Source organism: Eublepharis macularius, chromosome 1 (genome assembly GCF_028583425.1).
Source record: "Eublepharis macularius isolate TG4126 chromosome 1, MPM_Emac_v1.0, whole genome shotgun sequence".
Lineage (NCBI taxonomy): Eukaryota > Metazoa > Chordata > Lepidosauria > Squamata > Eublepharidae > Eublepharis > Eublepharis macularius.
In genome coordinates this window covers 203,294,709-203,312,141 of record NC_072790.1, presented here as the reverse complement: position 1 = coordinate 203,312,141, position 17,433 = coordinate 203,294,709, and the positions used below count along the sequence as shown (strand labels likewise).

General features: G+C 41.2%; 1 protein-coding gene across 1 annotated transcript in view; it reads left to right on the top strand.

Annotated features, from left to right (window-relative positions):
• Positions 1 to 17,433, top strand: part of RRP36 (ribosomal RNA processing 36) — a 42,246-nt gene that overhangs the window by 2,156 nt on the left and 22,657 nt on the right. The window contains exon 2 of the mRNA XM_054981303.1: positions 4,049 to 4,531. Coding sequence (XP_054837278.1) covers positions 4,093 to 4,531 — 439 coding nt within the window. The 5' untranslated portion in view covers positions 4,049 to 4,092. The remainder of the gene's footprint in view (positions 1 to 4,048; positions 4,532 to 17,433) is intronic.

Sequence of the window (17,433 nt, the reverse complement as noted above, 5' to 3'; positions counted from 1 at the left end):
TTCAAGTCCAGTAGCACTTTAAAAAGATGTACAAGATTTCCAAGTTATAAGCTTCTGAGATACAAGTAGGAATGGAAATCCCTAGGACTTATATCTCAGTCAGAAGATGGGAAGAGTGTTGCAAAGAAGAGAGGGCAAAATGTAATAAGCTTAGCACTGAACCTGAATGCCTGACTGTTCTTCCCCACTCGTATCATATGCTACACTTCCATGAGCAATTAAAGGAGGGTTCTTGCTGCTTAGTTCTGCATGTTATCAGGTGCTCTTTTGTTTAAAGGTGTTTTCTGTTTTAAGGATCATTAAAGTGATTTGAATTGGACAGTTGTGTATCTCCTGCCCACACACACACCCCTATGTCCATACACAAGACACTTTTTAGAAACAGAAATGCAACTCAGTGGAACTCTTCTGATCTAGAGTGGTGTGACCTTATTACAAAGTTAGTATTGTTAATCCTGATGCCTCCACCCCAAAAGGGCATTTAAGTTGTGCCGCATCCTGTATATTATTATCCACTGCTGCATCTACTGAAGATGGTTCCCTGTTTCAGACATCCTAGCTTGAGCTCTGTGCATTCAGTTCCATAAGATCTTATGAATCATCATTACCTTTCTGTCCCTTTTCAGGAAAGCTCTACAGTTCAGAATTCATGCACTAAAGAACTCTGTGGGATGACCTGCATTGGTTCCAGAGGCTACAAATAACATAAAAATTACCTTGCTGGATCATATCTATTTAGCTCTATCTCCCGGAATGGTCAGACAGTTGTCTCCCTGTTAGTTTCCTTGTACGCTGGTAATTTATAAGTATAGTGCACCTGAATGTGGGGGTTCTATTCTTACCTATCACATAAACTTGTGAGAAACCCTGCTGGATAAGACCAAGGTCCATCTAGTTTGGCATCTTGTTTCCTACAGTAACAAGCCAGGGGCCCTGGAAGCCTGCAAACCTTCTCCCTGTCCTACTGTTCTTATTCACAGGTGATTATTAGTGGCATACTGTATCTAAACACAAAGGTTCCATTTTCTGATTGGTGTTGATAGACCGTTCTTCCATGAATTTGTCTAATCCCCTTTAAAAGTCACCTAAACCATCACTGTATCTTGTGATACTTTAATAACCGTGGAGCTGTCATAAATAAAGTTCTCAGAAAATACTCCGAGATAAACATTTGTGAGACACAAAGTACTGTGCTGTATGAATCATTGGTTAAATCCAGTACAGCTTTCTGTATGTTTAAGCTGTCAATCATAGAACTTTCCTCAAGATTCCTAGAGTTGATGTACCAAACACAAGTCACTTCACTATTTCAGAGTCCTATGAAACAGACCCCTTCCCTGTACAGTTTAACTTGGGTACATTTATAATGGCATACATTTTGGAGATGACATAGATAGCCATTTGGGAGGCAAAGTCTACCTTGATAAGGTATAGCTATAAAGGGAACACTCGTGAAGGATAGCTATGTCAGTCTATTGCAGTAAAATTTCTGGAGTGTAGCTACTGAAGCTTATTTAACAAAACATTTTAAGGTGTCATAGAACCGTGTTTTGCCTTTAATGGACATGACAGGAACAGTTAAAGAACTGTTATCCATGGCTTACTTCCAGCAACATGAAACTGTGGTTTATTTTAACTGTAGTTAGTTTGTAAAATCAGTATTTTGTTCACTGTGGATCATACTGGCTGCAGATTCACTGTTCTTCTGTTCAAAAGCTAGTCTGCTATCCCAGCATGCACTGCAACACCAGCTGAAGGGCAAAGCTTCCCCAGGTCACCAAGTCATTTATTATAGGCTAGTGACACTAAGGGTGGGAAGCTGAAATCTTGTCATCACACAAATACCCACTATTTCACACCTCCTTAAATTCCTAATTTTCATATTAACCCTTTCCTTATATCAGTTTGGGAGAACAGTCACACAGTCCTCTTAACTTCAACATGTCCAGCAGATACTCCCCACAAGTTTCATCCCACAATTGGCATCCATTTTCCACATGCTGCTGCTGGAGTTTGCCTTGTACCATGACAGCAGTGAGGCAGGTCTGGGAAGCAACGCACTTCATGTGTAACAGAAGAAGCTATGCATCCCCTACACCTGTGATGCTGCCAGAGCAGCATCACTTCCTTCAGATCCAAAGCGGGCTGCTGAAGTACTTCTGCAAGCTGCTTTGCATCTCAGTTGCAACCAGACTGGTCTGGGGAGTGACACACTTGCCAGATCCTGCCAGCAATAGCACTGATGGGAGGAGAAGGCATGCCTCCTGCATCTCTGCCACTTACCTTAGCTACAACGTGGTTACCAAGTTGCTGGTATTGGAGCTTGCCTAATAAACTGTGAGCCACCCCAGGTATTAAGCATGGCAGCATTACTGTGCCTTTAAGATGAGCAAGGATAGGAATAAAGTTAGTGAGACACGGTGAAATAAATGCAAGTTTCATTTGAATCGTTCTTGCCAAGAATCTTTATAGCCTGGGGAGTGTGAGAAACTGCAAGCTAGGATTTCCCAATCATAGATAGTATGGACCCATAATTAAGAGAAACTGTGCTTAATAGACCACTTCAGATCCTGGTTTAAGGGAGCTAAACTAATTGTGCTTACCTAGAGGGTTAAGTTCACATGATCAACTAATTATTGTTTAATTAAACTCATTTTTCATTATGTCTGAATCAAACCCATATATGGCAATCTTAATCCTGTACTCCAGAAAAGGAAGAGCAATTGAGTAGGCCTGGTATTGTATATGAAAGGATTTTTGTTCTCAGAATTTTGAAGCAAATATAAAGGAGCAGGAAGAGTTGAGGGGAACTGTCTTGCTTAAAGCCCCTGGTCGTTTTTATTTTCTTATTTCAATGAATTGCATTTCAAGGAAGAGAATATCTACTGGGTCCTCACTTCCATGCACACTGGGAGATGTATAAGTTCCTATCATTTGTTTAAAGCTATAAGCTGGAAAAAGTATCGATGCTCCAGCTTTAATATGTAGAGACCTTATGAGTAGCTGTGTTGCTTCTGGTTCTTAACATGCCATAGAGTAAATATGGATGCACAGCTCCTTATCTCATTTCTAGAACCAAATGAGAGTCCTAGGATCATGAATCTGTCTTGGACCCATTGCAAAAAGAAGTATTCTCCCATGATACACTGCACATTTTTTTAAAAGCCTGGAAGTACTGTACACGTAGCTGCGGGGCTGTTAAGGGTTAATTCCTCACAGACACAGGGAGCTTTGAGTGACAGGCTACTCCAAGGGATTTGATTGGATAGCATGAGCTGGAAAGAAGAGGGTCTTTTTTCAATCCTAGCTGAAAAAGATCGAGTGTGAAGAGTTAGGAGGTGAAGACTTGATGGAGAGCAGTTTTAACACTGGCAGGAGAACTGGGGGAAGTTAGCAAGGAGGTTTGGGAGGTAGGTGCAGATTCCCAAATGGGCCAAAGAAAGGGGATAGATCTTCTAAGGAGAGTTGGAAACAGTCTGTGGAGACTTTCAGATTCAGTTAACAACTGTGAAGGAAAGCACGGGTGTGTGAAGAGAAAGGGAACTGGGGTACTAGAAAGTAGGTACCAACATGCCTAACTCCAAAAGAGAAAGAATACTAAAAGAAAGTATGCTGTGCTTGGGGAAAAACAAGGGAACCAAAGCCTTAAAATAGAAGCCTTTAAGTATCTGTAAAGAGCATAACTGAAGTCTGTGCATGTTCTGATTTACCTCAGAGATATATGTTGAATTACCTCAGAAGTTTCATCTGATTTCATCTGACCTTTCCTCTAAAATAAATAAACTAGTTAGTTATTTTTGAATTTTTAAAAAAGCCTCTGGTGCCATTTCTGCTGTTTAACAACAAGGGAATGTCATACTTCCCTTTCACCCTTCTGTATACACAACCAATGCCATAGTCCCTCCTCTAATGATACAAGAAGTCTCCAGTTTGGCAGTGACTCATATAGTTCTTTCCAAGCCATACAATGAACAGAGAGGACAAATGCTCTTTCTGTTGAATCTTAAATTATGATGAAATAGAAAACTAACAGTATTTTCTCTTTCAGCTTGAGGCTAGTCAGTTGAAACAGCAAAAAATACCAAAAGCCTTATGAAGCAGCTGCGTGGGAATAAATCCAGGGGTCATCCCCAAAAGAAGCGTTCTGCTGATGAAGCCATTTGCACCCCAGCAGTACAGACTTCTGAGGAAAGCAGAGAGATTACCATCCTCAGTCCTAAACTGTTGGCTCAAAAGCGATCTTTGCAAGGTTTGAGTGACACGATAAGGGGCCCTGGGGAAAGCACGAATGATGCCAAGAGACCAAAGCTGCTGCCTCCAGCAAGTTCTACTGGCCAGGAATCGGAAGATGAGGATTCAGATGACAGTGATTTTGAGAGAGTTGAGAGCGATAATGATGTCAGTGATGATACAAGTAGTGATGATGGTGAAGATGACGATGAAATTGGCAGTGATTCCTCAAAAAGCAATAATGAAGACTCAGATTCCGAGGACACAAGCAATCCTCTCTCAAAGCCTAAATTGACAAAAGGTAAACACTGATGCCTGTAAAGTTGAATAAACTGCATCTCTGTGTCAAACTATCAGAAGATCTGAGCTTTTCTTTCTCTGGTAACTTCTGCTTTTAATTTAGCATCTTAGCTGTGCTTGTGTCAGTTAACACCAGAATACATTATGGCCACCATTCATTTGAGTTTCTGACTTTGCTCTCTTTGTTGCTTTAACTGTCCTACAGTTCCCTTATATCATCAGCAACTTTATGTGTTTTATGCTGTCTCTGCTTGCAGAAGAACATTGATGATACTTTTATGTATGCTGTGCTGCATTTTTATACATAGATATAGGAAGAAGTTGTGTTGATCCATTTGAACAATCTATTGCATTCTATTTAATGGAAGCATTTTGTTGGAACCCAGATAGTTGGATCGGGTATAATATGGAATAACTAATATAAGAGTTGTACACTTAATGATGTTTAGCATCTGTATATTTAATTTTTGATTTAAAGTGTTTTGTCTTGCCTTTTCTTCCACAAAGTGGGACCCAAGGAGGCTTATTATAAAGTCACTCTAAACATAACATAAAAAGCCACACCAAAAATCTCATGTGACAAGGCTCAGGTCAAAGTCCAGATAGCATTTCCAAATGGTAGAACATTGTATTTATATAATCAACCAAGATAGGCAGATCAATTTGTTTTTTTACCCTTGCTATCCCACACCTCACCTCTGTCTTCAATATGTGAAGCTCATTAACTTCAGTGGACTTAGAAGGGCACAACTCTGTTTAGGATTGCACTGCTGATGAGTTCAATTCTGAGGTGAAATTTGAACTGTGAATTCTTCAGTTCATACATCTACTACAGTAACTCTTCTTTCTGACCTCATCGAAAGTGCTGAAATGTCCGTGTGTAAACCTTTAACAACCGACAGTATGAGTAGTCTTTAGGTTGGATAACGTTGTATATTTTCTTATGGAGGTATGGGAACAGTTGTTAGCTGCATTCATTGTTAGACACTGAGTAGTCTGTTTTTCCTTACATTGGTCTGAACTGAGATTAAAGTAGTTTAAGGAATGTGCTGGTTTCAAATTAAGCATTAGGCCAAAGTTTGTTCTCAGTTTTCTAATAACTCATAATCCTGAAGCAGTTTGCCACAGGTTTCTGTCATGAAATGTTTACCTGCATTGATGTCCTTCTGCAAAAGTTGATACAAAATGACAAATATTCTAAAACAGGGAATTAGGGAATAAAAGAGTATTTGGAAACAAACGTCGCTGATGGAAACTAGCCTCTTTGTGTGAGTCATATTGCTTGCTGCAGTAAGCAACTGAACCCTGTAATAAATCAGCTTAGTTACTTCATAAAAAGCCAAATTTGCCTCTTGGTAATTGTGCAGATTTCCTTCCTCTCTCAAGTCTGTTGAGAATCGACTATAGTGTGGAGTCCTAAATATATGCTCCAGCTTTCAGCCAAAACTATGGGTTGGTCTCCCCCACAGAACAAGCTTATTAGAGTATTGTGGTACTCTCAGCAAAAAACAGCCTGGAGCATTGATAGAGTACAAATGATGCCATTCAGACATACTTTTCGATCTTAAAAATATGTTTTCTAAGGGCAGTAAGCAATATGATACACTATCTGGATAAGTGAGACTTCCTAAGGCAACCTTTTCAGTTGACGTTTAAGTTCCTGTTTTAATACAGAAAAACAAGATTTGCTTGTAAGAATTAAGTTGTGATGGCCATCTTCCAGAACAATATGGAAGAGACACTATGGAACTCAGACTACCTGTCTCTTGCTTACCTTCCTTTCAAAATCACAAGATTGGTCGAAGCATCACATGACCTAAATATATTCAAATTTTATTTGATTTATTTGTTGCCTTCCTTTTATACTATACTATGGTCCCATAACTATTGTTTATTGTGATGCCCAGAAACTTACTCAAATGAAAATTAAGATTTCTTCTATATTTAAGTGGCTCAAAGAGCTACATCACTCAGACAAATCCGTTATCTTGAGAATCTTAACAAATTGTTGAGAGTTGGCCGTGCCAAGAGTGATGCTTTTACATGAATTAAAATGGATGATGTACCACAAACAATGCACAATTATAAATAGCAATGTAGTTAATTGGGAAGGTGTCTAATGAGTTCAGCAGGGATGTGGATTAGGTCTCATTTAGCATAATAAATCGATCTGGAAGAGGGAACAAAAAGCACTAATGAAATTCAAAATGAAACTAGAAGGTGATGAGAATGCAGTACAAACAAATAATAGACGATTGGGTGGAGGTACAAACCATGGCCATTGTACAATGATTCTTTTGTAGAGAATAAATCCATTGGAGCAAATTAAACACACAAAGAAATTTAGAAAAATATTGCGTGGAATGGGGTTCATGGGGTGTAATTGGTACTTTTTGTCTCTTGCACAGCCACACAACTTGGAACAATCTACCAAATTATAGATGTTGCGCATGGAGAAAGGGTCTGCTCCATAAGCACTCTAATGCAGTAGCAAGCAATATAATTTCCTGACTGTCCAAAAAGTAATGACCTTAAAAAGGGAGGAGCATGGCTGCTTTCTTATTTATGTGAGCACTCTCCTTTGCGTTGTGGCTGAGTTGGTGGTCCATAAAGAATGGACTGGCAGGCCAGGTTTGCACTGAGTCCACCATTTGCTTCTCTGTTCTAAAACGTTTAATGGCATGAAAGTGACTTATATGATAACTAGTTGCTATTTAGACGATGGATAGCTGTGGGAAGAAAGAGCTAAGAGCAATAAATATGTTTAAAGTATAGGAAAGAGACAGAAAAGACTGCAGAATTATGACATATGTGGGAATGTTTTGAATTTTGGTTGCCTACATTTTTAATAAAAGATCTAAGAATGAAAAGCCTGGGGAAAGGCCCAGGATATCATGAGAGCTATAAAGTGAGTTTGGAGGTTTTTATCACAATTTTATTTTATGGTGGTTATGTAGTGCTGTAATACTGCCTGGTGCTTTGGAGAGATTTCAATCTATATTAGGCAAATGCCAGTTATGAGAGGAGGAAAGGGGAAAAGGCGTGGGATGAGGCTTAATAATACAAATAAAAATGAGTTATAGTAAGTGAAATCAGCTCAGCAATTTGCAAAAAGAGACTTCAGTGAGGAAAAATAGACAAGCTTTGGAAAGCTACTCAACCGTGGTTCAAGCAGAATATGAAAGGTGTTGCTCCCCCTCCTCCTGCATTTCAGTGAGACAACCTCTGTAGACGTCGAAGGCGTGGCATTGACACAGTGCTGTCTCTTCCAAAATCTGCAGAAAGCATCCAGTAGCCACCACTCAGACCTCTGCCGAATTTAGAGGAAAGGATTGGGGTGGATTGGTTTAAATTAAAGCTCGTTAAGCTAACAAGCTGAAAGCCTCTATTTGAATAATCATTTCTTAATTAGCTTTTCCATTTGTATTACATGTGTTTGGGAGAAAAGCAAATCCCCATTGGTAAATGCTACCATTAAATGAATTGACTTCCTTTAAATTGTACTAAACTTACTACATCTTTTTGCTGTTTAGCAGAGTACCTGGTGACTTTATCCATGTAGTGAAGTAGTTGAATATAATTCTCAGGTTTGTGTTTAATTGCTAGTATAGCATAAACTGGAGCTTGTTTGGCCAGAAGTCCTGTTGAATTCAAAGGGACTAACTGTCTAGTAAATGGGCTTCTAATTCAGACTGAATATGATAGTGTTAAATCAGGTTTAGTTTCTATGCTTGGGCAACGAACACATCACCTGGTAAGTCTGACTATTACACGGGCTGATACAACTAAGAGGTTTGGCCTGGTTGTGCATGTGTCTAACACTCTCTGGAATTTAGCCAAACTGGACTCTCGTCATTGGTTTGGAGCCTGGCTTTAGCAGCAATGGTTTTACCAGTTCTTTGCATCAAATAGCATTCTCTGCCTGTGTCCTCTCACCCAGATCAAATCCTTTGATAATGAGCCACTATCTTTTTAAAAACTTATATTGCATTTTAAATACTTTATGACTACGAAGAGCCAGAATTTATTAATTTTTTTCAGAAAGAGGGGTGGATACAACCACATTGCTCTAGTTTGAAGCCCTCCTCCAGTCTACGGAATCTTCCTCTGACTTAAGTGGCTTAAGTTAGAGGAAAGCTCTGTAGGCTGGAGAAAGGCTACAAACTTTGTGGAGCAGAATTGCTTGATCTACCCCCAGAGATTTCAATCAATTCCTTTTTTAAAAAAACATAGGCACCCCTTTCTTTTCTCTCATCTGAGCTAGAGGCAGGCCACATTTGACAGTCAACTTGCAGGTATGTCATTATATATTATATAATAATGATATTGCTGATTTAGTGGATAGTGTGCACCTCACCAGGAGTCTCTTCTTTTTGTTCCAAGCATATGTGCTAATTGTGATTCTCTCAGCTTTTTTACTTGGCTATTCCTTTTGACCCACCATTTGTCACCTTTGAGGTTGGCTTCTGTGCTTAATAGTCTTGGAAGGCCTTTAAGCATGAAGGAGTTAGCCTGGGAGGAAGGAGATGTATGAGAATGATTTCTATGAGAGCAAGCCAGAATGACTGATTAGAAGGGATAACAAAGGCAAAAAAAAAAGATGAGGTAGTTTACATGCTTTTGATAGCAAACATGTTAAATAGAAAATATATCACAGCTGAATGCAGCCTAATAGGTTGCATAAAACTAGTCTGTGCATTAAAAATTAATAGAGTGAGTCATACCAAGAATCCATCTTGTCCAGTGCCCTTTCTTTCAAGCCTGAGGGCCATTTCAGACATGATCCCCTCCCCCACTTAAAAGATTATTTCTGCATTTTAAAAGTTTGTGCACGTAGGCTTCCTGATCTGCGCTGCACTTTTTTAAGTCACGCTTTTTCCAGCATGGAAATTGACAGTGTGGGGAAAACATGCTTTGTTGCATTATTTACTTTCCCCCCAAGTTTCTTCCTAAACCTGGTGAGTCAGCTGAGTGATTGCAGTCTTGGAAGCACAGTGTTGGATATTGGTGGGATGTATCCAAGTTCTGCAGTTGTCTTTCCACTTCTGCCATATGTAAAAAAATGCTCTGCTGTAACATTGTTTCTGTTGACAGAAACATACCGGGATATGGCTACACACCACTTCCTTGAGCTATAATGCTTAACTGTAGCATGGTGTAATGTGAAGGAGCCTGAAGGATCTTCAGGCTCATAGGCTCCCTTGTCCATCCCTTGCACAGTATAATCTGATGAGTGAGTACCACTTTTGTGGCAAAGAATAGCTTGTCACAGCAAAACCAGCAAGTTGTGTTGTGTTTGGCCTTCAAATCAGGATGACAGACTGAGAATGAGCAGGGATTTGCAGTCTTGGTTTACTTGGCAAGTGCAAATCATTGCTTGCCAGTTGGTATATAAAGAGAGAAAAGCTAACTAGATTGTGTCATGTGAAGTCAGGAGGGAGTGGGTGAGCCTGAAAGCCCCCCCCTCCTCCCAGTTTGTTCTCATAGTGCCAGACTACAAGTTGGCACCAGTGGCTTTGTTCAGTTGTGATAGCAAGTTTTGTAGTGGACAATGTGTACAACACAGTCATGGATCTGAGAGTGGTTTTTGTGGGGAGTGCTGGTCTACAACATGGTTTTTAAAATCAATTTTTAATTTTGGTTGCTGTTTTTCTGGATGTCTCTTTGAACAACAGAGGTAAGTTGGGGACCCTGACTTGTCCTCTCTTTCCATTTATTTTGTGACACCTTCATTTCCTCACTATGCTAAACAACTCTATCTCTTCCCAAGCATTTGCTGTCATTTGTCTTTCCCCTCTTAATTAGTTTTAAACAGGGAGAATTGAACCAAAGATCAGCCTGAGGAGTATACCATTTATTTATGTAATAGGACAGGTTTTCAATTTTATTTTTGTCTTTGTCATGCATCCTTATGTTTCTTAGTGGCTTCTTGACTGGTGTCGAATGCAGGGAAGAGGGTTTTATTGAACTGACCACAGTAGATCTTTAGTCTTTTCCCTAAGGTGTCACTGTTAATTTAACATCTATTAACTTTAGAGCACTTCATATTTTTCTTTCCATTGTGTGTGGCTTTGAATCTGCCGTTGTGTTACCTGCTTGCATATTTTGCTTAGATTGTGGGAGCATTCCTCACACTTTCCTTAATCTTGAATAGCATTCTTTAAGAGACATGTCAGTATCCCATTTGGTCCCCAGGGTTCAAGGAGGATTAGGACAGTTTTTTCTAAATGTAGCAGATTTCTGTCTGTGAAATTTCATAGTCCAGGTGCAAAAATCTAGACACCAGTATCAGCCTCCCAGCATCTAAAATTCAACTGCCTGGAACCCAGAGTTTTAATTTAGCTGTCAAGACAAACAGCTGTTGATATAGTTTATTTCTGTCGGGACCCAAGGCAGGTGACTGCAATAAATACAGTTCAGAAATAACCATACATTAAAATCATTCAAGCACATCATTATAATAGATACTTCAATATATAAGGCAGTGTTTACATGTATAACTTGAAAGCTGCCCCATAAGCTCTTTAAAATAGTTTTGTTTTACCATTTTGCTGGAAGTCAGCAATGGTAAGTGCCTGCCTCACCCCTTTCAGGAAGCGATTCCATAGCAGCAGGGCAGCAACAGAAAATGCCTGGTCTAAGTTGTAGCAGATGATGTCCTTGAGAGGGGACTGCTAGGGAAACGGTGTTGTGAAAAGTGAAATTGCCACACAGGTTCAAATCCCTCTCTATTATGATCACTTGGTAAGGTTGAGTCAGTAACTTGTCTCTCAAACTCACATGGCTATTGTGAGGATAAGAGGGGGACATGTATAGAACCCTGAATCCCTTGGAAGAAGGCTGGGTTAAAAATTTATCTATGCTGACCCCTTCTACACCAGAATGACCCATTTACAACAACAACTCATTAGTGGTGATAGTACCTTGCAATGCTGTTTGGCTAATTTAACACTGGAGAAAAAAATGGATCCCACAGTCCCATTTAAGCCTAAATTTAACTGAATCCAATTTGGTGATGAATCCTAGTTAAGTAATTTCACCCCCCGCCCCCGGTGAAATATGGTTGCTTTGAGGTCACCCTATAGTGGCTTTGAGGATCGTTTGAGGCAGGTATGTAACCCCTTAACCTGTTCATCTTCCAGTGTGCACAAAAGGATGGCTTATGTTATTTCTGTAACAGTGCAGCCTGAGAGGATATGAAGGTACGGCATCTGAATTTGCTGCAGACCTAACACCTGAGTGTGTGTGTTAGATGGTCTATGGTTGCTCTTGTATGGTGTTTTCTGCACTCAGAACTTAAATTGGCACCTCTATATTCATGCCAGTAGGGGCTGATTCAGCTTGTGCTTCCCACTTTCCACACTATACGATGCAATACTGAATTGGCATCTGGTTTTTCTTTCTAGATGTGTTGATATGTGCCAGTGTGGAGTCAGATTTTGCGGGGACTGAACGTTACTGTTTGTTTAAAAATTTTCTCGCATGTGTTGTAACATTGCAGTATTGCAATCCAGTGTGTCCAGCATTCCCCTCCCTCTCCCCATTCCTGTAGTCCCTGATTGGACACTCCTGTTCCTGCCAATCTACTTTTGCAGTTCTGGAGAGGTGATTGGTGGTGGAGTTCTGGAGGGAAATCCTTAAAATGCTTTTTGTGCATTTGAGTCACTCACAGACTTTTCTTGCAGCCATTATAGTTGTTTGTGATTGCTCTGGTGTCTTTTGAATTGTCTCCTTGGAGCTTTAAACAACCCTACTTTGTTTCTGGAGAGTGATAATCTCTGATCATCTCTGATGTTGCCTACCTGATGAGGAAATGACGTATGAAGCCATATGGAAGACCAAGAAACTGTCAGGAAAGGTGCTTTAAGTATGCACAGAGTACAGCATGGAATATGGTGGAATGCGCCTTTGGAAGACTGAAAGCTTGTTGATGCTACAGGACCACATTGGAAAAACCATGTCTTACATCAAAGATTCAGAACATTTCATCAACAAAATCAGTTCTCTGAAACTCAATCCACAGGACATACTCGTCAGTTTTGATGTTGTATCCCTATTTACCAAGGTTCCGGTAAAAGACACAATCGCACTTATTAATCAGATTTTTCCAGAGGATGTAACAGCCTTATTCCACCATTGTCTGATAACCAGTTACTTCCAATGGGATAACGAATTCTATGAACAGATGGGGTGGCCATGGGAAGCCCTCTCAGCCCATTTATAGCAAACTTCTACTTGGAACATTTTGAAAAAACAGCTCTAGAATCAGCACCCCACAAACCTACAGTCTGGTTCCGGTTCGTGGATGATACCTTATCATTTGGAGCCCTGTTGAGGAAGAATTGATGGAGTTTTTAAACCACCTCAACAATATCCACCTGAACATACAATTCACCATGGAGAAAGAAACCGAGGGTAAACTTCCATTTCTAGATACCTTGGTCATCTGCAAAGCAAACTTTCAGTTAGGTTACAAGGTCTACAGGAAACCAACTCACATGGATCGGTACTTACACAAAAACTCCAATCACCACCCTCGACAGAAAAGAGGCATAATAAAAACATTAGTAGACCATGCAAGACGGATATGTGAACCGCACTTTCTCAACGAGGAAATTAATCATCTAAACCACGCACTTCAAGCAAATGGCTACTCCAGAAATGAAATCAGAAGAGTGAGTAAACCAAGGATAAATCAAACAACTAAGGAAAAACAGTCTCCCACAGGAAAAGTGTTTTTGCCATATATCAAAGGAATCACTGATCAGATGGGAAAGCTTATGAAAAAGTACAGCTTACAAACAGTATTCAGACCCACCAGAAAAATACAACAGATGCTACATTCAGCAAAAGACAGTAGAGACCCCCTCACCTCTGCAGGAGTATACCATATACCCTGCAGCTGTGGACAAGTTTACATCGGGACCACAAAGCGTAGCATCCAGACAAGAATAAAAGAACATGAAAGACACTGCAGACTTGGGCATCCTGAAAAATCAGCAGTGGCTGAACATAGCCTGACTCAAACAGGACACAGTATCCTATTCCAGGACACTAAAATACTTGACAACACTTCCAACTACTTTGTCAGACTGCACAGGGAAGCCATTGAAATTCATAAGCTCAATTTCAACAAGAAAGAAGAGACTTTAAGAATGAATAGAGCATGGTTTCCAGTCCTGAAAAACACCAGGCTAACAAAACACTCTATACCCAACAATAGCCCTGTAGAGAAGATTAGCACATCAAGCACTAATCCATATGCAAAAGAACCTCCTCAGGATACAGTGAAGCCTCCCTCTATTAGCATTCCACACCCTGGGAAACTCTTACAGGATGACTCGGCTCAACCCCACCCCTCCTGTGAGTAGATATAAATGACCTGCCAACATCTTTTCCACACTGTGACACTGAGAGATCTCTGTCTTTTGGTGCTATACCTCTGAAGATGCCAGCCACAGCTGCTGGCGAAACGTCAGGAACTACAATGCTAAGACACAGCTATACAGCCCGGAAAATCCACAACAACCATCGTTCTCTGGCCGTGAAAGCCTTCGACAATATACTTGTTGATGCTGTCTCTCCTCCTCCAGGAGAACGTTACCAGTATGCCAACAGTCTGCATTATCTTGCACAATGTGTGCGAGAGCAAGGGACATGTCATGCTACAGAACAGCCCTCCTCCAGAGCAGCTATTAGTGCCAAACAACTTTGTAGATTATGAAACTGGTCATAAGCATCATTTGGATGAAGGAAAAGAAGTTCAGGACACACTAGCTTGGATTAATGGAAGCAAGCATGCCTTGATGCTCCTGGCTGGCTCCTCTCTCAGCCTCTATGCCTGCTGCCTCCTGTCCCCTGCCAGCCTTGAACTGCTCTCCTACTTGAATTTTGAGCCACTTCATACTGCTGCCCTCTTGATGCTGCACCGTCTATCCTGCCTGCTTTTCTCTGTGAGTCAAGGGCTGTGGACTCTCTCACATCCTGCCTCCACCCCTGCCTGAGCTCCAGAAGAGGCCTTCAAGCTGTGACCAGCTGCCTTTTAAACTCCGCGCCTTATCCAGTGAGCCTCACTCCCTCTTGTTTCAGTTTGAGATTTTCTGGTTTGACATTGGGGTCCCCTGGTTCGACATTGAGATTCTCTAGTTTGACATTTTTTCCCGAACTGTACTTTGGTTCTGTTAGGTTTTATTGGTTCAGCTTGCATTGAGAATAGGACTTGCATTGGGACCACCCGCCCCAAGTGGTACTGCTACCACTTCCTTCTCCTACCTGTTAGTTCTGTGAATGGGAGACTGTAGCAACTGCCCCCTTTCTGCCAAAAGTACTTGAAGTTTGGAATGGGCCTGTGGCCACATCTGTCAAGACAAACTGTGGCACAAAGACACATAAGCATATCCTACCTTACAGTAACAATGGCAGAGTGGAGGGGAGCTACAAACACAATCTATCCCGTAGGAAGAAGTAGCACCATCACCCTTATTTGTTTTTGAGGAGAGATTTGAGTTACACACTTCTGATAAGCAACATGCAATGGGATGTCACTGAAGTGTTGGGGAGTTGGAGGGGCATTGAAGCTATGCAGTTACTTCAATGAGCACTCTCAACCAGGGTTCGAGGGTCTGTGCCTTACCATCCTGCTCGATGTAGTTCTTGGTTACTTAATAGTTCACCACTTCTGGGGTTGGTTGTACTTGAGAATATTACTCATCTGTAGGGAAAGGAAAGGAAGGTGGGAGAAAGCAAACCATAATTATGGATCTCTGAGGGCAGCCAGCAACAGTTTTTATCTGTTCAAAAAGTTTATGAAGTCATAGCTGTTGTCCAGATGGATAGTATGAGTTGGTCATCCCTTACATATGTCCTTGGATTCTTAAAAGGAGGTGGAATTCTCCTAAGCGCAATGTTTGTATTGGTAGGTATCTGTCAGCAGGCAACAAAGAGGAATTAATGCTTTTGGTCAAGATGCTAGATGACATGAACTCAAAACACTGCTGCAGGTCTACAAAGTGGACCAGACAAAGGCAGCTGATCAATGATTGACCATGTAATTATAAAGTGGGCCTGTAATTAAAGGGTGGTTCCAGACTGTGTAGTCTTAACCCAAGGCATGTCAACTTACCAGCTTCTGCATTCTTTCCTGGGCATTGTGATCCTTTATCACACTCAGGAAGATTCTGATCCACTGAAGTTCCTGAAAAAGGGAGGTGGGGGTTACTATCAAGGTAGGGGGAAAAACTCACTGAGCAGCCTTTTATTGTAATGGAGACCTTTGCAAAATTGGTCCTTTCCCCTCATCTGCCCCTGCTGTCACATAAGCAGCAGTCAATATAGCAAGTGAATGGCAAAAAAAAAAAAAAGACTTCAAAAATTTCACAAAATCCAGTCATCTATATCTGATGGGGTAGAGGTGCTGATGTCCTGCGCATGTTAATAGTGATGAGGTCATGGCTGAAGAGCTCCTCAGAGCCCTCCATAACTGTTTCTAGTTGTCTTTGCACCACATCCATAGTTTAAAAGGAAAGTTTCCTGCTAAGGGTGTGCATCTAGAAAGTTCCTGTTTTGGTTCTGGGGGTTACAGAACAATTGCATCTCATTACCAGCTTGTACTGGCTGGGGTGGTGCCAGCTTGGAACCGATCCATTTTTTTTTTCATTTCATGAGTTTTGGCCCCTTGCATATGTGTTGACCATGCATGCGCAAACACACTCTTCTAAAGGGCGAGGCTCGGGGGCAGCTGGTTTTGCATGCAATGGCACCAAAATGGCACAGAAAACATAGTCCTCCCTCTAAACCATCGACGCACCAAGAGCATGCAACAACAGGGTTCTGTGTTTATGGACCCCTGAGGAATGGGCAAGGTTCACATCAAGGCAAGTGTTGGGCAGCTGTGCGTGCACATAAAACTGTACTTTTTACATTGTCACAAAGCCATTCAATCCAATGAGTTTCTTCTCAAGCACATAAAAACTCACAGAACAATGGACTCCAAAGAAGGTGAGAGTTGGCAGTGGCCAGACGGACACAATGGCGGGAAACTAGCAGTGCTATCATAGCACGCAGGCAGGAGAGCACTCGGCATAGCACAGCACATTTTTTAAAAAAAATCATGCTGTAGTGACAAAGCCAATAAATATTACTGTTGAGTCCTGCTGTTACCCCATGTTTCCCTATTCCTTCTAGTTTCATTTCCATGGTGAAGGGGCATTTGGGTAAATCCTCCTTCCTAATCTGCTGCAGTAGCCCAGGCCAGGACTTCCAGTCACCAGCCTGTCCTTGCACTGTGCATCAAAGTACACAGAAAGGGAGGGGTAGGGTTTTTCCTTCACAAGAAGAGAAGTAAAGGGAGGATGACCCTCTTTTCACCTATTTTTTCCTAGTAAAACTGGGAGATTAGACAGGTTGCTGGCTGCCTGTCTCCCTTTCAAACTAAAACTGTTAACCAAGAGTTGAATGAAAAGTAAAGAGGAGAAAATGGAATCACAGAAGAAACTGAATGAGAGTGTCCCATTGTTATGCCTGAAAATAAATAATCTGACCAGATCGGTCCTTCCACATGGAATACTGATTTGGAAAGATTAGGGGTACCTGCATGTGCACTGCTACCCTTATCTTTCTGGGTAAGAGGAAATTCCTCCTGGTGCGTCTTCACCCACTATCTTTGGAGGACTTCTTAAGCCACGGTGAGTGACCATGACACCTAAGTGAAGAACAGCAGCAGCAGAGGCCACTGGATAGTAGACATGGGCACGAATCGAAATTTGAATCAAATTTCATGACGAATCGGGCCAATTTGTGTTTTGCGAAACGCATTTTGTGGGGCCGTGGTTTTCACGAAATTCACGACTTTTGGGGCCGATTCATTCGATTTGTAAATGATTCGTAATGCCAGACAGGCCAGCA